Source organism: Cygnus atratus, chromosome 5 (assembly GCF_013377495.2).
Source record: "Cygnus atratus isolate AKBS03 ecotype Queensland, Australia chromosome 5, CAtr_DNAZoo_HiC_assembly, whole genome shotgun sequence".
Lineage (NCBI taxonomy): Eukaryota > Metazoa > Chordata > Aves > Anseriformes > Anatidae > Cygnus > Cygnus atratus.
This window is the reverse complement of record NC_066366.1, coordinates 25,717,763-25,737,614: the sequence shown is the minus strand read 5'-3', so window position 1 is coordinate 25,737,614 and position 19,852 is coordinate 25,717,763. Positions and strand designations below refer to the sequence as shown.

Here is a 19,852-nt window from a genome sequence, read left to right as displayed (position 1 = left end):
TAGAGAATCCAAATTACACTACAGTGATGCAAGTAACTTCAAATACAGTACTTTATTCCTCAGTGTTTACAGCTGTCAACAAGTCTTTCAAATCCTGACACAAAATTTTTTTTTTCAATTCTCAAGCAACCAAAACCATTCACTAAGTCTGAATAAACACAAAAATTTTCACAAACATATATGAAAAAAATTACTTACAACAGAATTTTTTAAAAATACTTTTTGTCAGGACTGAAACAAAAATTTGAGAAGAGGTTTAAATCAATTATTTTAACGTTATTACTGCATCTTTTGATAAATTAAAAAACATACATTCTGACAGTAAAGAAAACAGAAAAGGATACCTCTATGAAATGTGGTGGTGCTTACTTTACTTTTCTACTACTGCCTTCGCGTTTTGGAATTATTCAAGAAAAAATGAAATGGCCTGAGTAAAAAAAAAAAAAACTCCCACAAAACTTCCTCCTATTTAAACTCTTGTCTTCTATGTGGTCTACATCAATACAATTGAACTATGATATTGGAATACTTAACTGTTAGAATTGGATGTGGGCACACAGCTGGTTTACTTGATGGTCTACTTCATTCTGAACTGCCCTGCCTGTTACAAACTACATGAACTGGTGAGTGTAAAAGCACCAAGGCACATCCACATACACAGTTAAAACAGTTCAACTAAAAAACAGTGCAACATCAGATCTTGACTGATGAAATTTTTATGCAGAGACGAACCACCTGTATTTCCTTGGTGTTACTAAATGCTTGGCTGTTGTTCAGAAATTACTTGTAGCAAAAATAACATCACTGGGATGAGGAAACAAAACTTAAGGCTTTGTTTGTTGAAACTTACTCTTTCCACTCCCTTGCTGACCAATACTTCTCAGTTCCAAGGCCAGTAGTCTCACCCAGAATGTCATGAACTTGTGAGCTGTTATGTACCATTAGGCAAAAATCAAGCTCAAAAGCAAGAAAACCAGTGCTATGCTCCAACATGACCCATGAGCACCTCTGCAATGACAGCAGACACTGACAACAGAAACAAGCATAGAAAAAAGTGATAAAGAGACCATACTGCTAGTAGGTGGTGAAGTTAAGCCAGCAGAGTCAACTCATTGTACCGAGAGTTTACATCCAAGCCAATGTGTTCAAGCAAGGAAAACTCCTGCCCTTTTTTTTGTTAGGTACCTGCTGGGACCCCAAGTATGGATAAGACTCTATCAGTCCCATCATAAAGCAGCATACTCGAACAAACAACAATCATACAGGGATGTTACAGGAGGGAAACTTTTCAAGTTTATCTAGACTAAGATTTCAAATGAACGTGTTGGTGGTGACTAATTAATAACGTCTTACACAGGCTTTTAAAGGATGTGATAGATAATCATGATTTTAAACAGAGCTTTAGATTTGTGCACAGATCTGCTTCTGTAACTGAGGACACGATGCATGTGTCCCTGAAGACAGAGTAACAACTTGAAAGCAGACCAAATACAGGCACCAACAGCAGATTTGTGGAGAAAAAAAAAACAAACTCACCTCATAACTGTGGAACATAAACCACAATCAAATCTTGAAAGTTCAACCTGCAGTTAAGACTAAGCTATATAGTCAGTGGAAGTGCTGGAAGGTTTCTGTGCTATGCCATCAACACACATGCCCAGGTTTATCAGATGCCTTCCTGAATCTCTCTGCAGTAATGTGACCCTGATAAATACTGTCATGAATATACACATCGGCATTGTCTCCCTGTTCCACCTCTACTCACAGGTGGCATCATAACAGGGGAGATCTCAAGAAACTGGACAACAGAAATTGCCTTCTTTAACTGACAGCTGTGAACTTGCCTATATGTATTTACAGCCATAATTATACAAAATCTAACTCCTCACCTAGATGCTCTTCTTCTAGAGTAGCACTGTGTGTGAAGGAGAAGATAGCCATATCATATCAAGACAGAATTTCTTTTAAGTTACCAGACCAATTGTTTGGCGGAATAAGAGAAGAAAAGTCTTTGAAAATTGCATTTGCACTTGTTCCAGAGAACTCAATGGGGAAGAACAACTTTTGTATGAGATACCTTATCAAGCAGGAGGGAAAAAAAAAAAAAAAAAAAAGAAAAGAAGAAGAAATGGCACGTTCTTTCTCAGGAAGCTCAGCTTTGCTCAACCTTTATTTTTAAAGGCTGATGCAAAAGGAATGAACTCCCACGGGGCATGATGGTTGCAGAAGTTTCCAGCTCAATCTGATCTTAAAATACTTTTATGATACCTCAATAAAATGGAAAACAGGTAAAATGATAATAAACATTTAAAAAAAGTCACCATGATTCTGATTTTATGGTACACACTCTGACCTTCGATTAGTCTCTAATATATTTATGAACGCACAAAGCTACCTAATTTTATTAGTTTCTGTAGAGTAGTAATTCAGAATATTATTTTTATGAGAATTTTTGGAAGAATAAGAAACCTAACTGAATAATTTTGACCAAAGCCTTAAGGGTTTTAACATCAAAATTCTTCTACATGTCTGATAAGAAAACTGGATGAAGAGAAAAGCCTGAAAGCAGCGTTCTTCTAAAAGTGTTTCCCTCTAGTTCTTAGGCCTGTTTTTTTTTTTTTTTGTTTGTTTGTTTGTTTGTTTTCTCCTCTCCTCTCTCTCCCTTCTATACAGTTTTAGGAGCAGGGGAATGGAAATGCAACATGCAATAATTAGAGAGGCCTGAACATCAAAAATTTTTTTTTCTTTAAAAAGGTTTTTATTCAGTTTTCTGAGGCTTATTTTAAATAAGAGGACATAATAAAAAAACATGACCAGTACGAAAAACAAGGATTCTAGTCATAATATTTTAGTATAAAACTTCTGTTCAGTTAACTAAAAGAATTCAATGACAACATCAGTTGGTCTAATGCAATGATTCATATGGTCATACTTAAATCTAACCTAAACCAAAGGTACCATAGCTAAATTCCTGATTACCAGTAAACACCACCACTATATTTTGCCAGTTACTCTTAGTATTTACAGTTGGTTTTTTTTTTATTTATTTAGTTTTAGTATCGCCGGTATCCTCCACCTCCTCTTCCACCATATGGATCTCCATAACCACCCCTGCCACCATAACCTCCCCTGCCACCATAATCTCCCCTGCCACCTTGGAAGCCACCTCCACCTCTTCCACCACCTCGGAAACCACCACCTCCAAAACCACCACCACCACCACCACCTCCTCCTCCTCCTCCCCCTCCTCGACCCCCTCCGCCACCCCAGCCACCCCTTCCACCACCACCTCCACCTCCCCAGCCACCTCTTCCACCACCTTCTTGTCTTTTCTGCCAAGGAGGCATTTCAGGAGGAGGTGGTTCAATCTCTGTTGGTCTGCCTCCACGATCAGGTACTCTCCCCATAAGAACCTGTATGGTAAAACATATAATTTTTAGTTTTAAAATAGTAATTACTTAAAGAGAGACAGAGTAATTCTCTCATGGATTAAAATATGCTGACTGCCCTTTAGAGGAAATATGGTTCCTTCAGTGTGGAGCTTGACATTAGGATTCCTATTTTCTGTCTTCGTAACTTGCCGCATGACAACAGGAGGCAAGAACTCAAAGTGATCCCATGTTTTACCTCTAAGACTTAAATAATTGCAGCTACCTAGCTCATAGTACTGTTGTGAAATCATTACAAAGAAAACTGCATGCAAAATACTGCAATAAAGCAATATATCATTCATATATGTATATACATAACTCCTTATGATGCTGCTGCTGTTCTACTTCATTTTCAAAAAGAAGTTCAAACCTAATCAGCCAACAAAAAAAAAAATTGCCAAACTGATGTTCAACTCTTAAAAGGAACACCAGTATGCCTTACATTAGAAATTACTGATGCTGAGCAAAGAACTGGAACAGACAAAATACATAACACACTGCAATAACACTTTCAAGAAAAAAAAAAAAAAAGGAACTTTTGTAGGTATTACCCAGCGTACCAAAAGGGAGATTGTACTGGACAAAGTTACACAAAACATCAAGTTGAAGAATAAAGTAGGTCTTTTTGTTGCTGTTTTCAGATTTCCTAAGCTCTCTATATGAAAAATATTAACATACTTGACTCAGTCCCAGGCACTCCAATTAAAGACCTCTTACAAAAAATAAAAACCAACCAAACGTAACAACACCTCTCTCTCTCTCTGAGATCCTAGCACAGGTAGGAAACTTCAGAACTCTTGGGATCAAAACAACTAAAGGATATCAAAATGGGACACAACATTTAAGAAAGTCTGTAAATAAAGGATTAATGAAAACAGACAGTCACCATTTAAATAGTGAACTATTCACTATTTAAATAGTGAACTAACGTAGTTACTTGCAAGCTCCACCTTTTGTTATAGTCCAGAAGGTAGTACTATGTTTATTTATTACAAGTAGCCAAACCAAACAATTTTACAAAATAATTCAACACCACTTCCACAGAAACTTCTGTGGTTTGTAGTGATACACTAAAGATGCCTGTTAACAACAACAAAAAAACAAACAAACAAACAAAATCAACAAAGGAAACTAAAAAAACCTTGTGTTTTACTTTTTCATTACTTTGCTTGACAATACATAGTCCAGGCACCAATACCAGAAAGACTAACACGTATTCTTAACTTGAGGTATACAATTCCACTGAACTCAAGGACCCAAGTTTGTAACCCAAATATAGAAACAAACAAAAAAACCAAACAACAACAAAAACTACCAGTAATGAATCCAATTGTGTTAAGTATTGTATTTACTCACTAGTCCTACCATGAAGTATAAACCAACTTGAAGAAACCCTTCTTCCTCCTTTCCCCTATTTTACCAAGTATACCTGCTATCTAGTAGCTGTAAGGAAAATTAACAGTTCTCAGGCGATCCTGTTCCTGTGTTGACTAAGAAAAAGAAACTACTACTACTATAATTTTATGCTGAATGGAGTCCCTTTCCTATGAAAATACAGATACCAAAGCAAATGGACGATTCTTATCTTATCTTATTTGTGAATGGTGCATTTGACCCTGCTGGAGGGCAGATTAAAGCTCAGCAGATTCTGCTGTGAAAAGGCAGGACAGGCCAAGCTGTCCAGAAAGATTAAGCACTGACTCTTCCTGAGAACTGGCTAGTGTAGCCCTGCTTTCTGAGACTGCTGTTTGAAAAGAACAACTCAGTAGGAAGGGAAAAGTAACTTCTGAACTCTGTCTACTTCCTCAACTGTTCTTTCTCATCTAGATTACTATTTAATCTGGTTGCATGACTGACTGTGTAGTAAGATAAAAAAGAACTTAATGCAGTGTTTATTGGAATGCTGCAAACTTTTCTTGTTAAAAGCACCAGCTATAACCATCTTGCAAAAAGGAACAAAAATATTAAACAAAGAGTGTAATTCCAGAATTACTTTTGATGGGTCTGTAAGCTCCCACGTCCTTTTATCATACCCCAGGAAGAAATATTACCTTGTTGATTGCACAGACTGTATTTTCCCTTGTTGATCCACTACTTGTTCTTATGATCTTTGATAAATCCTCTCGAGCAGCAAGAAGGTGAGCTAATGTTATAGTTGACTTTGGAGATAATGCGTAGCGCTTGGGCTGATAGATGCGTGCTATGTCATCTGTCTTCACCTGAACAATAAAATTCAGACATTACTTACTTGTGAGGCATACAAATAGAAACACACACTGTAAGCCACACAGCGGTCTCAGTACACTGCAGTTTGAGCACAAGGTGTGATGTATGAAAAATTTGGTGCCAGTTGTTACCAGTTCTGTTCTCTGATGATGTGCAAGGAAATGCTGATTATGTTTAATTGATGCTGAACTTAGCACTGTTACAACAGAAACTCTCCTATCCACTGGTGACATATCTAAGACTAAATTTTAGGCTCCATGCTGCTCTCTGAAGCAGTGCTTTAAATAGCCATATTTAACACATCACTCCAAAATGTGATGAAAACAGAATAGCTTTAAATGCAGGTCAATTTGTGGAAATCTGCATCAATGAAGCAGAACACTTGTGCAAGCCATGAAAAAGTGAAATTAAGAAGGGGAAAAAAAAATAGATTTTTTTCCAAACCCACTTGGATGTTTACTTGTTTAACAAAAGATGAAAAATAAATACACTTTCTGTGAACAACTAGGATGATCTTCAGAGTAAATAAACATTTGATCTTGGATGGACCAGACAACAGGTGCTGTTCTTTGTCATTGCTCTTTTGCTAGGCAATTGCAACATCATTTATGGATCCATTTCAATCTGCAAAACTAGCCCCCTGGGGGACAGAAAAAATTAACAAAAAATACACTACCACCACTCCTCAAAAAAAAAAAAACAAACAAAAACACACACCAAAACACACCATCAAAAGCAGAGACAAACAGGTATCAATACCTATTTAATGGAGAGGGAGGGGAAGGCAAGCTAGCTAATGAATTAAAAAAGGACAAGAGCTTGCTTCATCACTTAAAAAAAAATCAAAATTATTTCAATGCCAAAGTATTTTGAATCCCCACAAAATTTTTGGAGACATTCTAAACAAGTATTTTACAAGAAAAATGAGGGGAAAAAGTATAAAAAATCGTATGCAATTTCAAATGAAGGTCAATTTGTGTAAATCTTCATCACAGATTTAACATGTAATGGGGTTATTTCTAACTGCATGCTATTTTGCGTCAGCAGTCTTTCTAAGACAGGAAAAGGAATCATCTTACTGCTCTGGCATCATTAAAAATTTCATTAAACTTGATCTATCGTGAAAGTATTCATTGTTTTTAATGTCATTTGGAATAAACATCAGATTTTAGTCTAAGTTAGTTATCAGTTAACATCAACTATGTCTTAGAAATACACCTTAAATTTGAAAATGTATAGTTGCATTGGTTCAGCTATAACAGTTATACACACAGTGAAATCTGGTAATTTTGAGGTAAATGCCCTCTCTTTTCCTCTCTTGTACCATTAAAGCACTCATAACCCCTGCAGAAATTAAAGTGGGCCATTCTGAAGCAGCAAAGAAGAATCTAGTCATGTCTTTCAGCGATATTTAGTGAGCCTCACAAAGCAGATTCTGTCTGCACATGTCTATGCCAAGCTATAATATCACTTTCAGAAAGCTTTTGAAGTTCTAACGCTTAACAATCTTAAGATTTCTACACAAACCTTCTCTTAGAAGTAAAGCTGATCTTGCAGCTCATGAGCAAAAATATCTGTCTTTAGCTTACCACACGTATATTCATCAAGTTACAAACTTTTAGTATCTTATCTTCTTTCTTTGCTGGATGGAAACGATATGAATTTCTAGCTCAGAAATATCAGACTGGTTAAGTCGTGTCTATTTTCTAACATACAGAGTGCTAGGAAATAGTACAAATGAAATTACTGTGATTAAAACAATACCAGCAGACAAAATCCCCAACAATAGTTTGGATGTTTTAGCCATCTGAAGGCTTTTCTCACACCAGCTGTTCAGTTGACCGTTTGTTTATTCAGTTGCTTTGCACTCAAGATAGGTAGCAGTCACTGTAATAATCTCACTGACCTTGTGGGAAGATGCTCTCTGCACCCAATCTCTGTTAAGGCCTAGTGTTTGTCTTCCTCCTGCATCTCCAGAGAAATGCTGAGGTTTTCTCCTACTTTACTTGATTGGAGGGGTGGATATAGGAAAGAAAAAGGGAGGTATGGACTTAAAGTGAAAAATCCCAACAGAGGATGCTAGTGTATGTATGTTTATGAAGCTACAGTCACAAGACATGGACTGTGTCACCTGCTCAAATCCTTCCCTTTCCTCAATACCTACGACTTGGACGTTACAATCCAGGATGAGAAACTGCTTGGAAAGAAGACAGCAGTAACGGAATTGTATTTACATAGTGCATATATTTGGTAAGAAGACCTATGGAACTGTAGAAGACTCCCACCTACAGGAAGCAAAAAATACAGCAACCTTACCTTCGCTCTATCAGACCAGCCAAAAGACTGCACTGTCACATCTAGCCTCTTCATTAACATACGACGGCGACATTCGTACTCACTGCGAAGAGCATCATTGATTTTTTCCAATCTTTCCTGCAGTGTTACAATAAAAAGTCCAAATATTCAATTCAATGAAGATATACAAGTCAATTTAAAGTTAACCCCATTCAGCAAATAAGATGACTATACCCTGGTGACCACTACAAACTACATAAAATTAGGGGTGCAGCTGTGTAGTGCTGCAGTAGCATGTATTTACGAAATATTTTAAAAGTTAGTACGTACACATATCAAGAAAAAGTCCATTAAAAACATTAATTCTGGAAGTATCTGATTAGCATTATTAATATTTAGTAATTTAATATTAAGTAATAGAAGAGTGACTGTAAAATAAGACAGTTAGGCAAAGCCATAAGCATTAATTTTGACCATCCCACGAAATACAGAAAACAAAATAGAGACATTTTTTTTTTTTTACCACTTGATCAGAATTCAGAGGTTTTGTTAGCAGCGATTTCCCCACATGGTTTTTTTGAACTTTTGAGAGAACGTCCTTTATCTGTAACAAAACACATACTTCTCAGAACACAAATTATATTTACATTTATTTCAGCAAAATGTGCTGCAATCACAATTTGCTACAATTGTAAGATCAAACATAGCACATTTGTTTTAGCAGACTCATAAAAACAGATGTCTTCTGCCTTATCATGATCCATTACAAAAAGAAGAGTTCCTGAATACTTCTACTACATGGCATAGCATTTCTCCTCCCAATTATAATTGAAAAATATCTATATGTCAAATTTATCAAGTACATACAGGCAATACAACTAGTTAAATCTACTGTGTTTACTCATCATTAGGCATTGTAATTACATCTAAGGAAATTAACAATTGAAAGCTAGGAGTTCACTGACACACAATAGACCTGGCTACAGAAAGCTGACAATGGGTGCTAGTAAGGAAGGCAGGAGATATGACAGGTATGAGGTCATTCTCTCTCACTTCTTTCCTTCTAATCCTATTATTGGTTCCAATTAACATTGTTTAAGACTTTTGTACTCACTCCAAACCAGCTTGGCTTATATTTCTTCATTAGCTTTGCCTTCAGTAGTTGGGAACGAAGTGTGCCCTCTCTTTCTGACTTCCAAACTTCGCTGCATCCCCCTCTTTCCTTACAAAAAGGTTCTACCAAGGAACTTCTTTCAGCACACACTTTCTTTTTCACACACACTTCTACAAACTTCACCACAAATGATCACAACACTCCTACATAACTTTCAGGCCAACTGATTTTTAAGCAGGAGTAGATCGCACGCATATTACTGTTCCTGGACACGGTCTAACTGGAAGAAGTTTTGGACACGGTCTGATTGGAAGAACTACATCTTCACTTGCTTTCATGTGGAATCAAGTCAAACAACACTAAAACTATATATTTTTTTTCTTTTTTTAAACATTTCACAAGGCAGGATTAAGGCAGTCCATGATCTACAATAAAACCTATAGCTGAAGAGCGACATTAGATACATTTGCCAGGATTATAAGATTTCATGTAGGCATACAGCCATTTACATTAATATTTATCATAGAGGTAAGGTCCGGTGCTCACTCCTCTAGCATTACCTTTTCATTTTGTCAGAGGTTTGAGGTCTACACATTACAGAAATATCATCTGCAGTGATCACTGTGAAGAAACTGCAGGAGACAAATCAACTTGCTCAAATTCTAGAGTACCTAGTTAGTCAATTACAGAAAATTACTTAAATGAATACTTGATAAATTGACTCTCACATTTCAGGGTTTTTGTAGCAATTCCCCTTTCCTTTTTTTTTTTTTTTTTTTTTTTTTGGATATACCAAGGGGTATATATAGATAATGACAAATTCTGTGTGAAAACAAAGATGTGTCTTTTCTTTACGTCGGCTTTGGACAGTACTGTGGCAAGATAAAAATGCAATTTCCCCCAGAAAAACATTTAGGTCAAAAACATTGCGTAGTAAGCAAATTACTTCAAAACAGTCTTTTGACCGTTTTGCAGTCAAAAGGCCTCCAGCACAGTAATACCTGCGAAGTGCCCACCTAGTACTGTGGTAGCCAACAAACTTAATAATCAATATAACATCAGCATGACATCAAGAGATGAAGAAATCAGTAATTAATACAGAAGAAGGAACAAACGGCATAAAGTGATGAATTAAAAGCACCACCTGGGCTGTTCTATTCCCTGTGCTATTAGATTCCATCCATATAAAAGAAGTGTTCATGATAAGGGGTGAAGTTCAGTTTCATGTACCCTATTGCTCCCCACACTCCTTTCTCTTAAAATTCTTGTACCTTTGCAACCTTTATTTACAAAAAGCCCTCCAGGGTTGACTGACTTGTCTACCTTGTAAATCTAGCCAACTTGTTTTGATTCTAATGAAGCATGTACACGATGCCTCTCAATCTGCTTCAAAATTCAAATGTAGTTGAGCACAAACTACACTTGAATTTAAATAAATGCCTGAAGAGTCAAAAAGAAATTTAATAATCAACAATATAAGATCAGCATGACAGAAACAGATGTAGAAACCAGCAATTATTATAGGACTTCTTCTATACTAATAACACATGAATTAAAAGCTCTATTAGGGAAGATGTTTGTAGCCATTAAGGTCAGAAATATATTATCCTCAAAGGTTCTAATGAGTTGAAAGGATGAGAATCTACCAAAATGAGACTGACTTCGGGGAGGGATAAAAATCAAATAAATAACAACAAAAGCCACAAGCCAAAAAACACAACAACAAAACACCTCGATGTAATAACCTGTAGCTATAGATTGAAATAAAACCTGGAAAGCACAGATGCTGAAGACGTTCTGGAGATCAGAATTATTACAAGCTTGCAGCTGCCAGGGCAGCTAAGAAGTAAGTACAACACCGGGCTCCACATACAAAAACAATAATTCTGCCATAGCAAGTGAATCACAAATCAAAGACCTAACTCAGCACTGTCTACCCCTGATTTCTGTAAGCTGAAATATGAAAGAACATTCAGAGGAACAATAAAGGAAGAAAATCAGCGAAACTCACAGTCAGAAGAAGCAGGAGCAGCTAAATGAACCAACCCTTTTCTGGCTAGGAAACTGCAAATTTCTGCAACCTTTTTTTTTTCCCCGAGTTAAAAAAAAAATACATTGATAATAAAATTGTCACTGGATAAAAAGAAGCAAGTTAAGGAGAAACGTGTTCCACAGATAACCTAATCTACTTTCATTGTCTGTAACACTCTGCAAAGTCACATCCAGATTTCTGAATCTCCATTAATACTTTACTCCCTCACTTGCATTAGCAGTGCTCTGAGTGCACATCCTACAAATACAATAGTGAAATAAGCTTTTCTGCCTTACAGTTGCAGCATATGGTGTCCAACCTTGACCAACAGGGCTATGAGCATAAGGTCTCTGACACATATCCTGTCTGCCAGAGGACAAAAATCCAACTGATACAAGAATCTATGCTGTAACCCATTCCTAGCCATGATAGTTGCCCTGCGTTAAGAAGAACAAACAGAAGTTTACGGGGAGAAAAATAAAAAATGTAAATTCTGCATTTGTAAGTGGGAACAATACAAAAAGCAGTGTCCAGATAAAAGGGCAGTGAAAACATATTCACAGAAATGTAAAATAAATTATACCAGCCAGGTCATCCTAAAACTCTCACACACCCAGTTATGAGAAGCAATCCAATTAATTAAAAGCTAAAGGGAGATGCATATATTTGACTATTCAATATACATTGTAATCAAAGACCTTGATGACACTAAATATTCAAAAGATTGCTTCGGAAGTTCATATACTCAAAAAATAGGATGTTTGAGACAGAAGTATTGGAATTTGACTCCAAATTTTGTTGTATAAAAATATACAGTTATTCTATTTTTTACCAAATAAAGCGTACCCTTATGTATCAAACATAAAATGTATTTGTTTTATAAGTCTATGCTCATTTAAAAAAAACAAAACTTTAGCTCACAATTCAGGTTCCACGTTCCACATATTTAACAAATATCTTTACCCTCTGTCAAAATAAAGCTATAGATTTTATGTTTAACACCATTTGCACAGAGAAACAATATATGCACACAACTGCAGGGTTTCTCAGGTTTCAAAAAACTAACCTGGAGAGAGATGTCATTAATTTAAATTAAAACACTATCAACACACAGGAAGGAACATTTTCTTAATTAGCCATAAGGTGTACTGCACATTTGCAGAAAGATCACCTACATTCTTGAGCACAGAGCATGTTAATCCAAACAATGCCTCTCTTCCATTTACTTACATGTCATTTCATTTTCAATACTTATCTAATTTTAAAGATGTTTTTGTCTGAGCTTTATGTCTGGTGAATGCCTACTAGTTTAGGCACAAAGACTACAAACCAGACAACTCTTCTGTCTTGTTCCCTGAAGCTATATTGACATTCAATGCACAGGCACCATTACGGTTGTAAGATTATTAAACACTAACAGTTAAAGGCAACACACTAACTTAAATATGAATAAATTATAGAAAACATTCCCAAATATTTTTTAAAGATAAAGTCTCCTCATATTTCAGTTAAATCCTATTTTAGCTTACTTTTGATTTAATTTCTTAGGTAACCCTTTACAGTTTCCTTTCATTGCAGTAGACTGTTAGGAGACTACCTTTTTCTGCACTAGAAAACAAGAAATTTGTACATTAGAAAACTAAGAAAAAAATGATGCAAAGCAATACATGGTAAAAAAAAAAAAAAGTATTTTGAATATTTTTGTGATAAAAGGTCTTTGGAATAAACAGTATTAGAAAGTTAGTTTGTAACTAGGTGTGAAATTCACACCATCTTGATTGGAAAAAGCTAGATATGAGCATGCAGCACAATGCTGGCAGAAACTCTTCTGAATCTTTGATCAAGGTTCATTTACAAGTTATGGGCTTTCTAGTAGCAAATTGCAGAATACCTCCCAGAGGTAACTTTTATAAATATACTTTACAAGGGAACTTCACAAGGGAATCTTAAAAAAAGACTATTAGTTTTTCTATGCTATAGAATATAATACATTACATTAAGCCGTAGGAGGCTGTAATGCTACCAACTCTTTCCTCATATTTTCTTATATGCATAACCACTGCCCCAGTTCATTACAGGAGGTGCAAATTTAAAAGGTACTTCCAATGATTGCATATTCAAAGTTTGATGTACAACAAAACTCATAGTTTGAATGAAGAAAGTGATCTTGATTTTATACTAGTCTTTTAAGTAATCTGGCAAATTATTAAAAACAATCAACGTTCTAACGTGCCATACCAAAATACAATGTGTGATCTGTCCCTTTGGTAGATTGCTGCTGCACACCCAAACTAGTCTCAGAACTATTCCCACAGCTACTGACAATGCTGAAGATGCTAGACAGAGACAAAGAGTAGACGTGTTGAAATGCTGCAGATACATTTTCAAATTCAATAAAAATGCTAGATTAGTATGTAAATTTCTGTTACAAATCATATAGTATAATAACACATGTTAGCAGTGCAATTTTACACAGCCTAATTAAATCAGAAGCAACATAATATTTGGAAAAATAAATTGATCGTTGCAAGTGAAATTTTGCGTGAGTCTAAAAAAAGTTACAAATGGCACTGAAAAAAAATGTTTACGAAGTCAAAGAATTCCAATTAGGGGCGTCACCATGCTAATGCAGCTACATCAACAAATGTAGACATCTAACTCCATGCACTGTATCAAAATTAACTCTGAACCTGTCCCACATGAAAGTAGGGGATGAAGGACAATGAAACATACAGCAGAAATTGTACAAAATCTCCTGAGAAGTATGAAAAAAAAGGTCCTTCAGTTGTAAGGGCCAGAACATTTCAGAGCACAAATTACACTATTAATCTGAAGTCAGAGAAGATGAAAGAACTAGTTTTGCCACCTTTCTACACTCTGAAGTGCATACAAGTTGTATAACCACTGTGGAATTGACAGACCTGGAAAACACTGAAAAACAGCTCAAGGCAATTTGTGATATGAGAGAGAGGGGAGAGAGGGGGACGGAGGGAGAGGGAGAGAACATGCTTAGAAGATTCTGCTGCTTCAGGACTTATGAAACTGTTAACAGTTTATGTTAACAGTTTAACAGTAACACCCTACACACCAATGCAAGCATGTGACCCTATCTGAAAGAAGTCCTGGACTTTGCAAAACCTTGTAATGCAAAGACAACTTTCTAGGCGTGTGTGTGAAAAGCTGGCCCACCATGTCTGCTATTGCAGCACTAGAGTGTTATTCCTTTAACATGGCATGAAACTAAACCTGTATCCAAGAAGTGAAGTCAAGAAGTGTGCAAGGAAGGCCACTGTCCATGGTTGGAGCCTACAAGCCCCTTGGATGTAAACACCCACAGGGGGAGATCAACAGTACTAGGCAGCTTTAATCAACTAGTTACTAGCTGGAACTCTGACATTTTAATCCTCAGAAAACAGCAATAGAATTGTTTCTCCATCCCCTCAAAGATATTTAATGGAAATAATAGATTTAAAGATTTCATATGAGCTAAACAGATCAAGCACAGGGACGCTTTGGGAATGCAGGCATTTTCACTGCCACCTGGATATTGCTTTTTATATATGAATCTATTAAAAGGTTCTGTCTTGCCACAATAAAGATCCACATCAGTAAGAAAATCATGGAAAAAACAGGCCCCCTCCCCAAAACCTCTGAATGTTCAACTTCCCATTGAGTGATAAGGAGAAAAAAAAATCCATCATCATGCAAAAATTAGTAAATTCAAAGATTCAGAGAGCAGCAGAGGGAAATTCATTCCATGCACCTCTCATAACTCAATAGGGGACTGATTCTCTTCCCAAATACTAGGGAGAAATGAAGAGCCAAACTTTTACCAGAGAAGATAAATTGGCTCTTGGGGTGGCACTTATAATCTGCAGTGAGGAATCTAAACTAAACATCACATCAGTGAAACGAGTTAGAATCTGGTGGGATACAACTGAAAGAACTATAAGGTTGAATAAGGTATGAGGCTGCATATTGACTAGCTAACTTAGTAGATAGGTTGAAAAATGCCTGAATTAAAACGAAGGAAATGGCACCAACAAATCAATACTTGCAACTAAGGTATTCATAAACCAAAGAGCAAAAAGGTAAGTTTTGCACATTAAATTTGAATACATCTCAGAATTGACAATGATAGGTATGTAAATGTGCAATCAGTTATTACCCAAAGTTTTGTGATTGCTGCAGCATATTTGAATAGGTAACAGGAAAGCGTTCCTACAACTCATACCCTAAGGTAGCATGGCAAAGTATGGCTCAACAGGTACATCTCATCCTGAGGGAACCACTCAAATATTTCACCTCATAACTAAAACAGTTTAGCTTGTACACTGAGCTGGTTTCCAGAATAAAGATCCCTTTGCACTTGTTGGATAGGGCCTTCATGAATCTTACTGCTAGGCCCTCAACTAAGATGAATGCTTACAGAAGTAAGGGTTAACAAGAGAGAAAACAAAAAAAACCCGTACCTTTTGTTCCACATTGGTTAACAAAGGAGGAATATCAGATGATGAGTTTGGCAGGCCCAGTGCATCACAAATAGCTTGTACTTCCTGATAAATTTCATTGTGCTTTTCCAAATGAGAGCCTTTACTTTTCTTGCTGTGCAATATCTTCAAAGCTTGGAGTTCTGTACTTAGAAATACTAGAAAGAAAAGTGGCAGATAATGGCAGATTTAGGGACTCAAAAATTTTTGCATCCACATTCTCATAATACAGTTAAGAAGACAACAATAAAACAGACTCTCAGTCCTCTTGTAGACAGGTCAGTATCAGCATCCCGTTCATTACCTGAACTGACTTCCATCTAACTTCCTGTCTGTACACCATACTTAACTACTTAACATACTTCCTTCCCCAGACCCCTAGTTCCTTGACTAGTTTCATATCGTCACACTGGTCCCTGACGTTATTCCATTCTTCTCCTGGAAAATTCTAAGTGTTTGCCACCACCAATTTCTCAATGTAATCTCTTTCCATACTTAGTCTCAGCTGGTGCTCCTTTGCCCAAGTCTAGCTTAAACCTAGACTTCACTCCTCTCAATCCTGCTTTCAGCACCTTCAAATCATGTCACATGTTCTTTCAAGCTGCCCCAAAACCTCTCAGAAACTAGAGAAGGAAGGTCTCAGTTTCAGCTGAGCTGGAATTGGATCAAGAAATTGTCAGGAGGCATCAGTAGGCTGAACCGTACATCACAAAGAAATATTAGTTTTACCATTTCCACCCCTCCACAAGTAAGCATGCTTGGGTAGGTTGTAGTGATTGTAGAGATATACTAAAATACACACAAAGAACTATTCAATGTAAATTGTAGAATAATGATAAGAGATGCATGTAAAATAATAGTATAATAAGTGGCAAAAATAGTCTTAACTTACAGAGGAGTTTAAGACAATCTTCTTTCTCTTTTAATCTGTCCTTTAGGTCTCCAGATATAAGTGATGAATACGGACAAGCCATTTCTCTCAGAAAGCCACTAATCTCAAGCTGGAAGCTCTCTATATCTTTATCACCTATGGAAATAAAGAAATAAATGCAAAGTTAATGACCCTTTTTTTGTTGTTATTTTTACAGAAACATCAAACTATAATCTATTTTTTTTTAATTTACACATTTAGATTACAGGTTTCAAGACCCCAGACATATATTTACCACCTACCACTCATAACATTTTTTTTCTTCTTAAAGAAGTCCTACATACCAGCAGACACTCCTTTTTAATAGCTAAAGCAATATTGTATTCATGCTTTAAACAAAAGTTGATGCTACAACAGCTTGAAAACATGAATGCAAATATTTGGAATGAACCAGCAGTTAGTTTACACCAAGCAGAGGAACAGACAGTGCTTATTCCTTCTTCAGATCACAGGATCAGCACTATCATGTGAAGAGCTTATGTCACAAAACAGTGGATCAATGTAATTAACTTTCTGATGAACAAGTTACAGGAATCAAATTAACCAAACCACATGTATGAGTCCATTTTTATTGTTAACGTTAGGCTGTTTGTTATTTTTTTTCTTTTCTTTTGAAAATTATCTTCACAAGGTAGGACCTTAATCTAACAGCCACATACACACAAACATCAGCCCCTCTTTGGCTACCTTTTGGTTATTTTTTCAATTTCAACACTAATTTTACTACTAGCTAAAAATACAAGTCTAAACCTACTGAAACCACTAAATACTAAGTATCTTCAACAAATTAACATCCATTTACCATCTGTTGGTGTGATGCTTTCTTCCATGTTACAAAGTGGCTTTATTTGGGAACCTAACCAAACGCAAAGGTCAAAAAACTCTGGTGAAGACAATCCATTTTCCACTGCTTTGTTCAGGGCTTCCTCCTCCAATAGGGGACCTGTGTACCTGTGCAGAGAGAGAAACATTAGTAATAAGAAGCGGGTTAAACATAAAACGTGCATACTTCAAATAATTTTAACATAAACTGGTTAGGAACTACACTGAGACAAATGAATACTTGTGAATTACTTTTGCGAATGAGTAATTCAGACTTTTTTAAACATGCCAAAAATGAGAGGTAATTTATAAACAAAATGGTTTGAGAGAAAATAAGAGAAAGGCATTTTCACGTATGACAGGTATATGAGAACAGAGTTCCATGTTTCAATACATGCTAAACATACTAAATCCAGCATTTATTCAAGTCAAGCAATTCTCCTTCCAACACTTTTAACTCGCTGCCCAAGAGCCTCAACACTAAGAGGTAACTGATAATTCAACTGCATTTTACACTATTTTTACTCCGCTGCACCCGTTACTCTCCGCCCCGAACAAAGAAAACACGTTTTATCCGTATGAAGCCCAAAGCCACCCACCACCCCTGCGAGCCGGGGCACCTCTCAGCCCCAGGCAGCGACCAGAGCCCCCCTCGGGGCAGCCCCCGGCGCCAACCCCCCCGCAGCACGGCCACGGCAGCCCCAGCGCGGGCGACAAGACCCCGGCCCCGGCCCCCGCTCCGTCCCCAGCCGCTCCCCGCCCGAGCAGGGCCGGCCCGGGCCGCTGCGGCCGCCAGGAGCCTCCCCTCGCCCGCCGAGGCCTGACCGCCCCCCGCTCACCCCAGGGCCTCCAGCGCGTCCAAGATGTCGCCCTCCATCTTCAGGCCGGCAGCCAGCTCCCTCATGCCGCCCCGGCGGCTCGCCGCGCCGCGCCGCGCTGTGCCCGCCTCAAAGCGGCCCGCCGCAACCTGCGCCCGCCGCTGCGTTCCGTCGGCCGCGGGCACCGGGCCCGGCAGGGGGCCCCCGGCTGCCCCCGGCCGCTGTCAGCCCCTCGGCGGGGCCCGGCCGGCTGGTCGGGCTGCCCCGGCCCCCCTCGGCCTGTCCCGGCCCGCGGGCACGCCGGGCCTCCGCTGGCTGCGGGTCGCGTTGCCCTGACACGGGTCTCCTGAAATCCCTTTTCAGCGATGTTGAGAGAGAGAAATAAACCAAAAAACATTTTTTTTCTCTTTTTTTCTGCTTGGCACCAAGCTATTCCATAGGCTCGCTCAGCCACTTCTGCTAAAGCATCACTGAATTCCCTCTAAAACGCTACTGCCACATCAGCTCTCTAAAGATACTCATTTCATCCAGCTCAGCCATGCACTCCTATCTTTTCTATTAGGTGAAGGAAAATTCTGCCTTTTCTTTTTTTTTTTTCAACCAGTCATGTCTTACATGTACCTTCTGAAACACACAGCTAAACCTGTGATGAAGGCCTGTAAAGGCATTCTCTCATTCCCAACATGTGAAATTGCCACAATTTTGGAAGCAACTATTTTGAACAGCCATGAGACCCTCCCACACATATGGACAGAAATCTAGAAAGTAAAAAGAATATTTATGGCAGTGGAAAAGAGAGCACGCTAAAGTCAGGCAGGCTTATGTCAGCCATATGATGTACATCAGTGCCAGTAGGTCTGTGGCCTCTTTCACAGCTCTCATCTGCCTCTCCCTCTGACGATGGAGCTCTCAGAGGACTTTTGTTTCAGCAGGGTTTATCCTAACCCAGAAGCATGTCTCTGAGAGTGAAGAATCTGAAAATAAGATCTCTTACTCCTGCTAAAAAAACATTAGTTAGTACTACATTTTGGTAGACTCAAACGTTCCTGCATCATCTGGCAGTGAGAAGCTTGTGCTGAGTAGTGTTAGTATTAATGGAATAGATAAGATTTCAGGATAGCTTTAAGGTGAATGATGAAAGCCATGGAAAATATGAAATAAGATGGAAGTTTGAGCATTGCCTGCTTTACAAGAAGAGAGGGTCACAGGGAGTTTCCTAATCCTTTTGTCTCCCACTTGAGAAATAGATCCAACCCCAAAAGGATTTTAATCTTTATTTCTTCCAAGAGTCCCGTTTGTGCTTGCTGTTTGAAATAGAACCAGGATATTCCTGCAGCAACTTGAATGGGAAAACACTGTGAATTTTATTCAAGGGTGGTGTAATGAGTATACCAGTGTCCTCCATTGAAAGCTCTGTTTTAGTCAGAAAACATTTTTTGCTGAAGTCTTGTAGGCCTATAGTAATGTCTTCTCCAGTCTGCTGAAAAATAACATTTCAATCAAGTTTTCTTGTCTGTGCATTTCGAAGTCCTGAAACTCCAGGATTTTGCCACTGTAGCAGAATTCTACTACTATTTTGGATTTAAATGAATGCCTAGTTAAGAGTGAGAAAGCAAAATATGCAGAAAAAGTCTTCGTATCACCCAGCAGTTCATGCTAAGAAGAAGGACTGGGAACAACTGAAAGTGAAGCT

At 37.8% G+C, this 19,852-nt stretch overlaps 1 protein-coding gene across 10 annotated transcripts; it reads right to left on the bottom strand.

The window, feature by feature from the left end:
• Window positions 1-39: 39 nt before the first annotated feature.
• FAM98B (family with sequence similarity 98 member B) lies at window positions 40-18,323 on the bottom strand. 10 transcript variants are annotated; one of them, XM_050710742.1, is made up of 9 exons: window positions 18,181-18,323; window positions 17,322-17,470; window positions 16,481-16,615; window positions 15,571-15,746; window positions 8,476-8,556; window positions 7,974-8,090; window positions 5,483-5,650; window positions 3,296-3,413; window positions 40-3,129 (listed from the first exon to the last, which is right to left on the bottom strand). In XM_050710742.1, exons 1-9 carry the CDS (start codon window positions 18,243-18,245, stop codon window positions 3,044-3,046), a joined length of 1,095 nt encoding a protein of 364 aa, XP_050566699.1. In that variant the 5' UTR covers window positions 18,246-18,323; the 3' UTR covers window positions 40-3,043. The 10 variants fall into 10 exon arrangements, with proteins under 10 accessions (XP_050566699.1, XP_050566700.1, XP_035394941.1 ...); XM_050710743.1 differs by having other exon boundaries at window positions 40-3,076; XM_035539048.2 differs by having other exon boundaries at window positions 40-3,076; window positions 3,320-3,413.
• Between the last annotated feature and the right edge of the window lie 1,529 nt (window positions 18,324-19,852).

Excerpts from the sequence above, each read along its gene's own strand:
- FAM98B (XM_035539040.2), bottom strand. The coding sequence starts at position 18,245 with ATGAGGGAGCTGGCTGCCGGCCTGAAGATGGAGGGCGACATCTTGGAC. Across the intron at positions 16,616-17,321 it reads AAGCATCACACCAACAGATG|GTGATAAAGATATAGAGAGC; the intron begins GTAAATGGATGT and ends TTATTTCCATAG. Across the intron at positions 3,414-5,482 it reads CAGTCTGTGCAATCAACAAG|GTTCTTATGGGGAGAGTACC; the intron begins GTAATATTTCTT and ends TTTACCATACAG.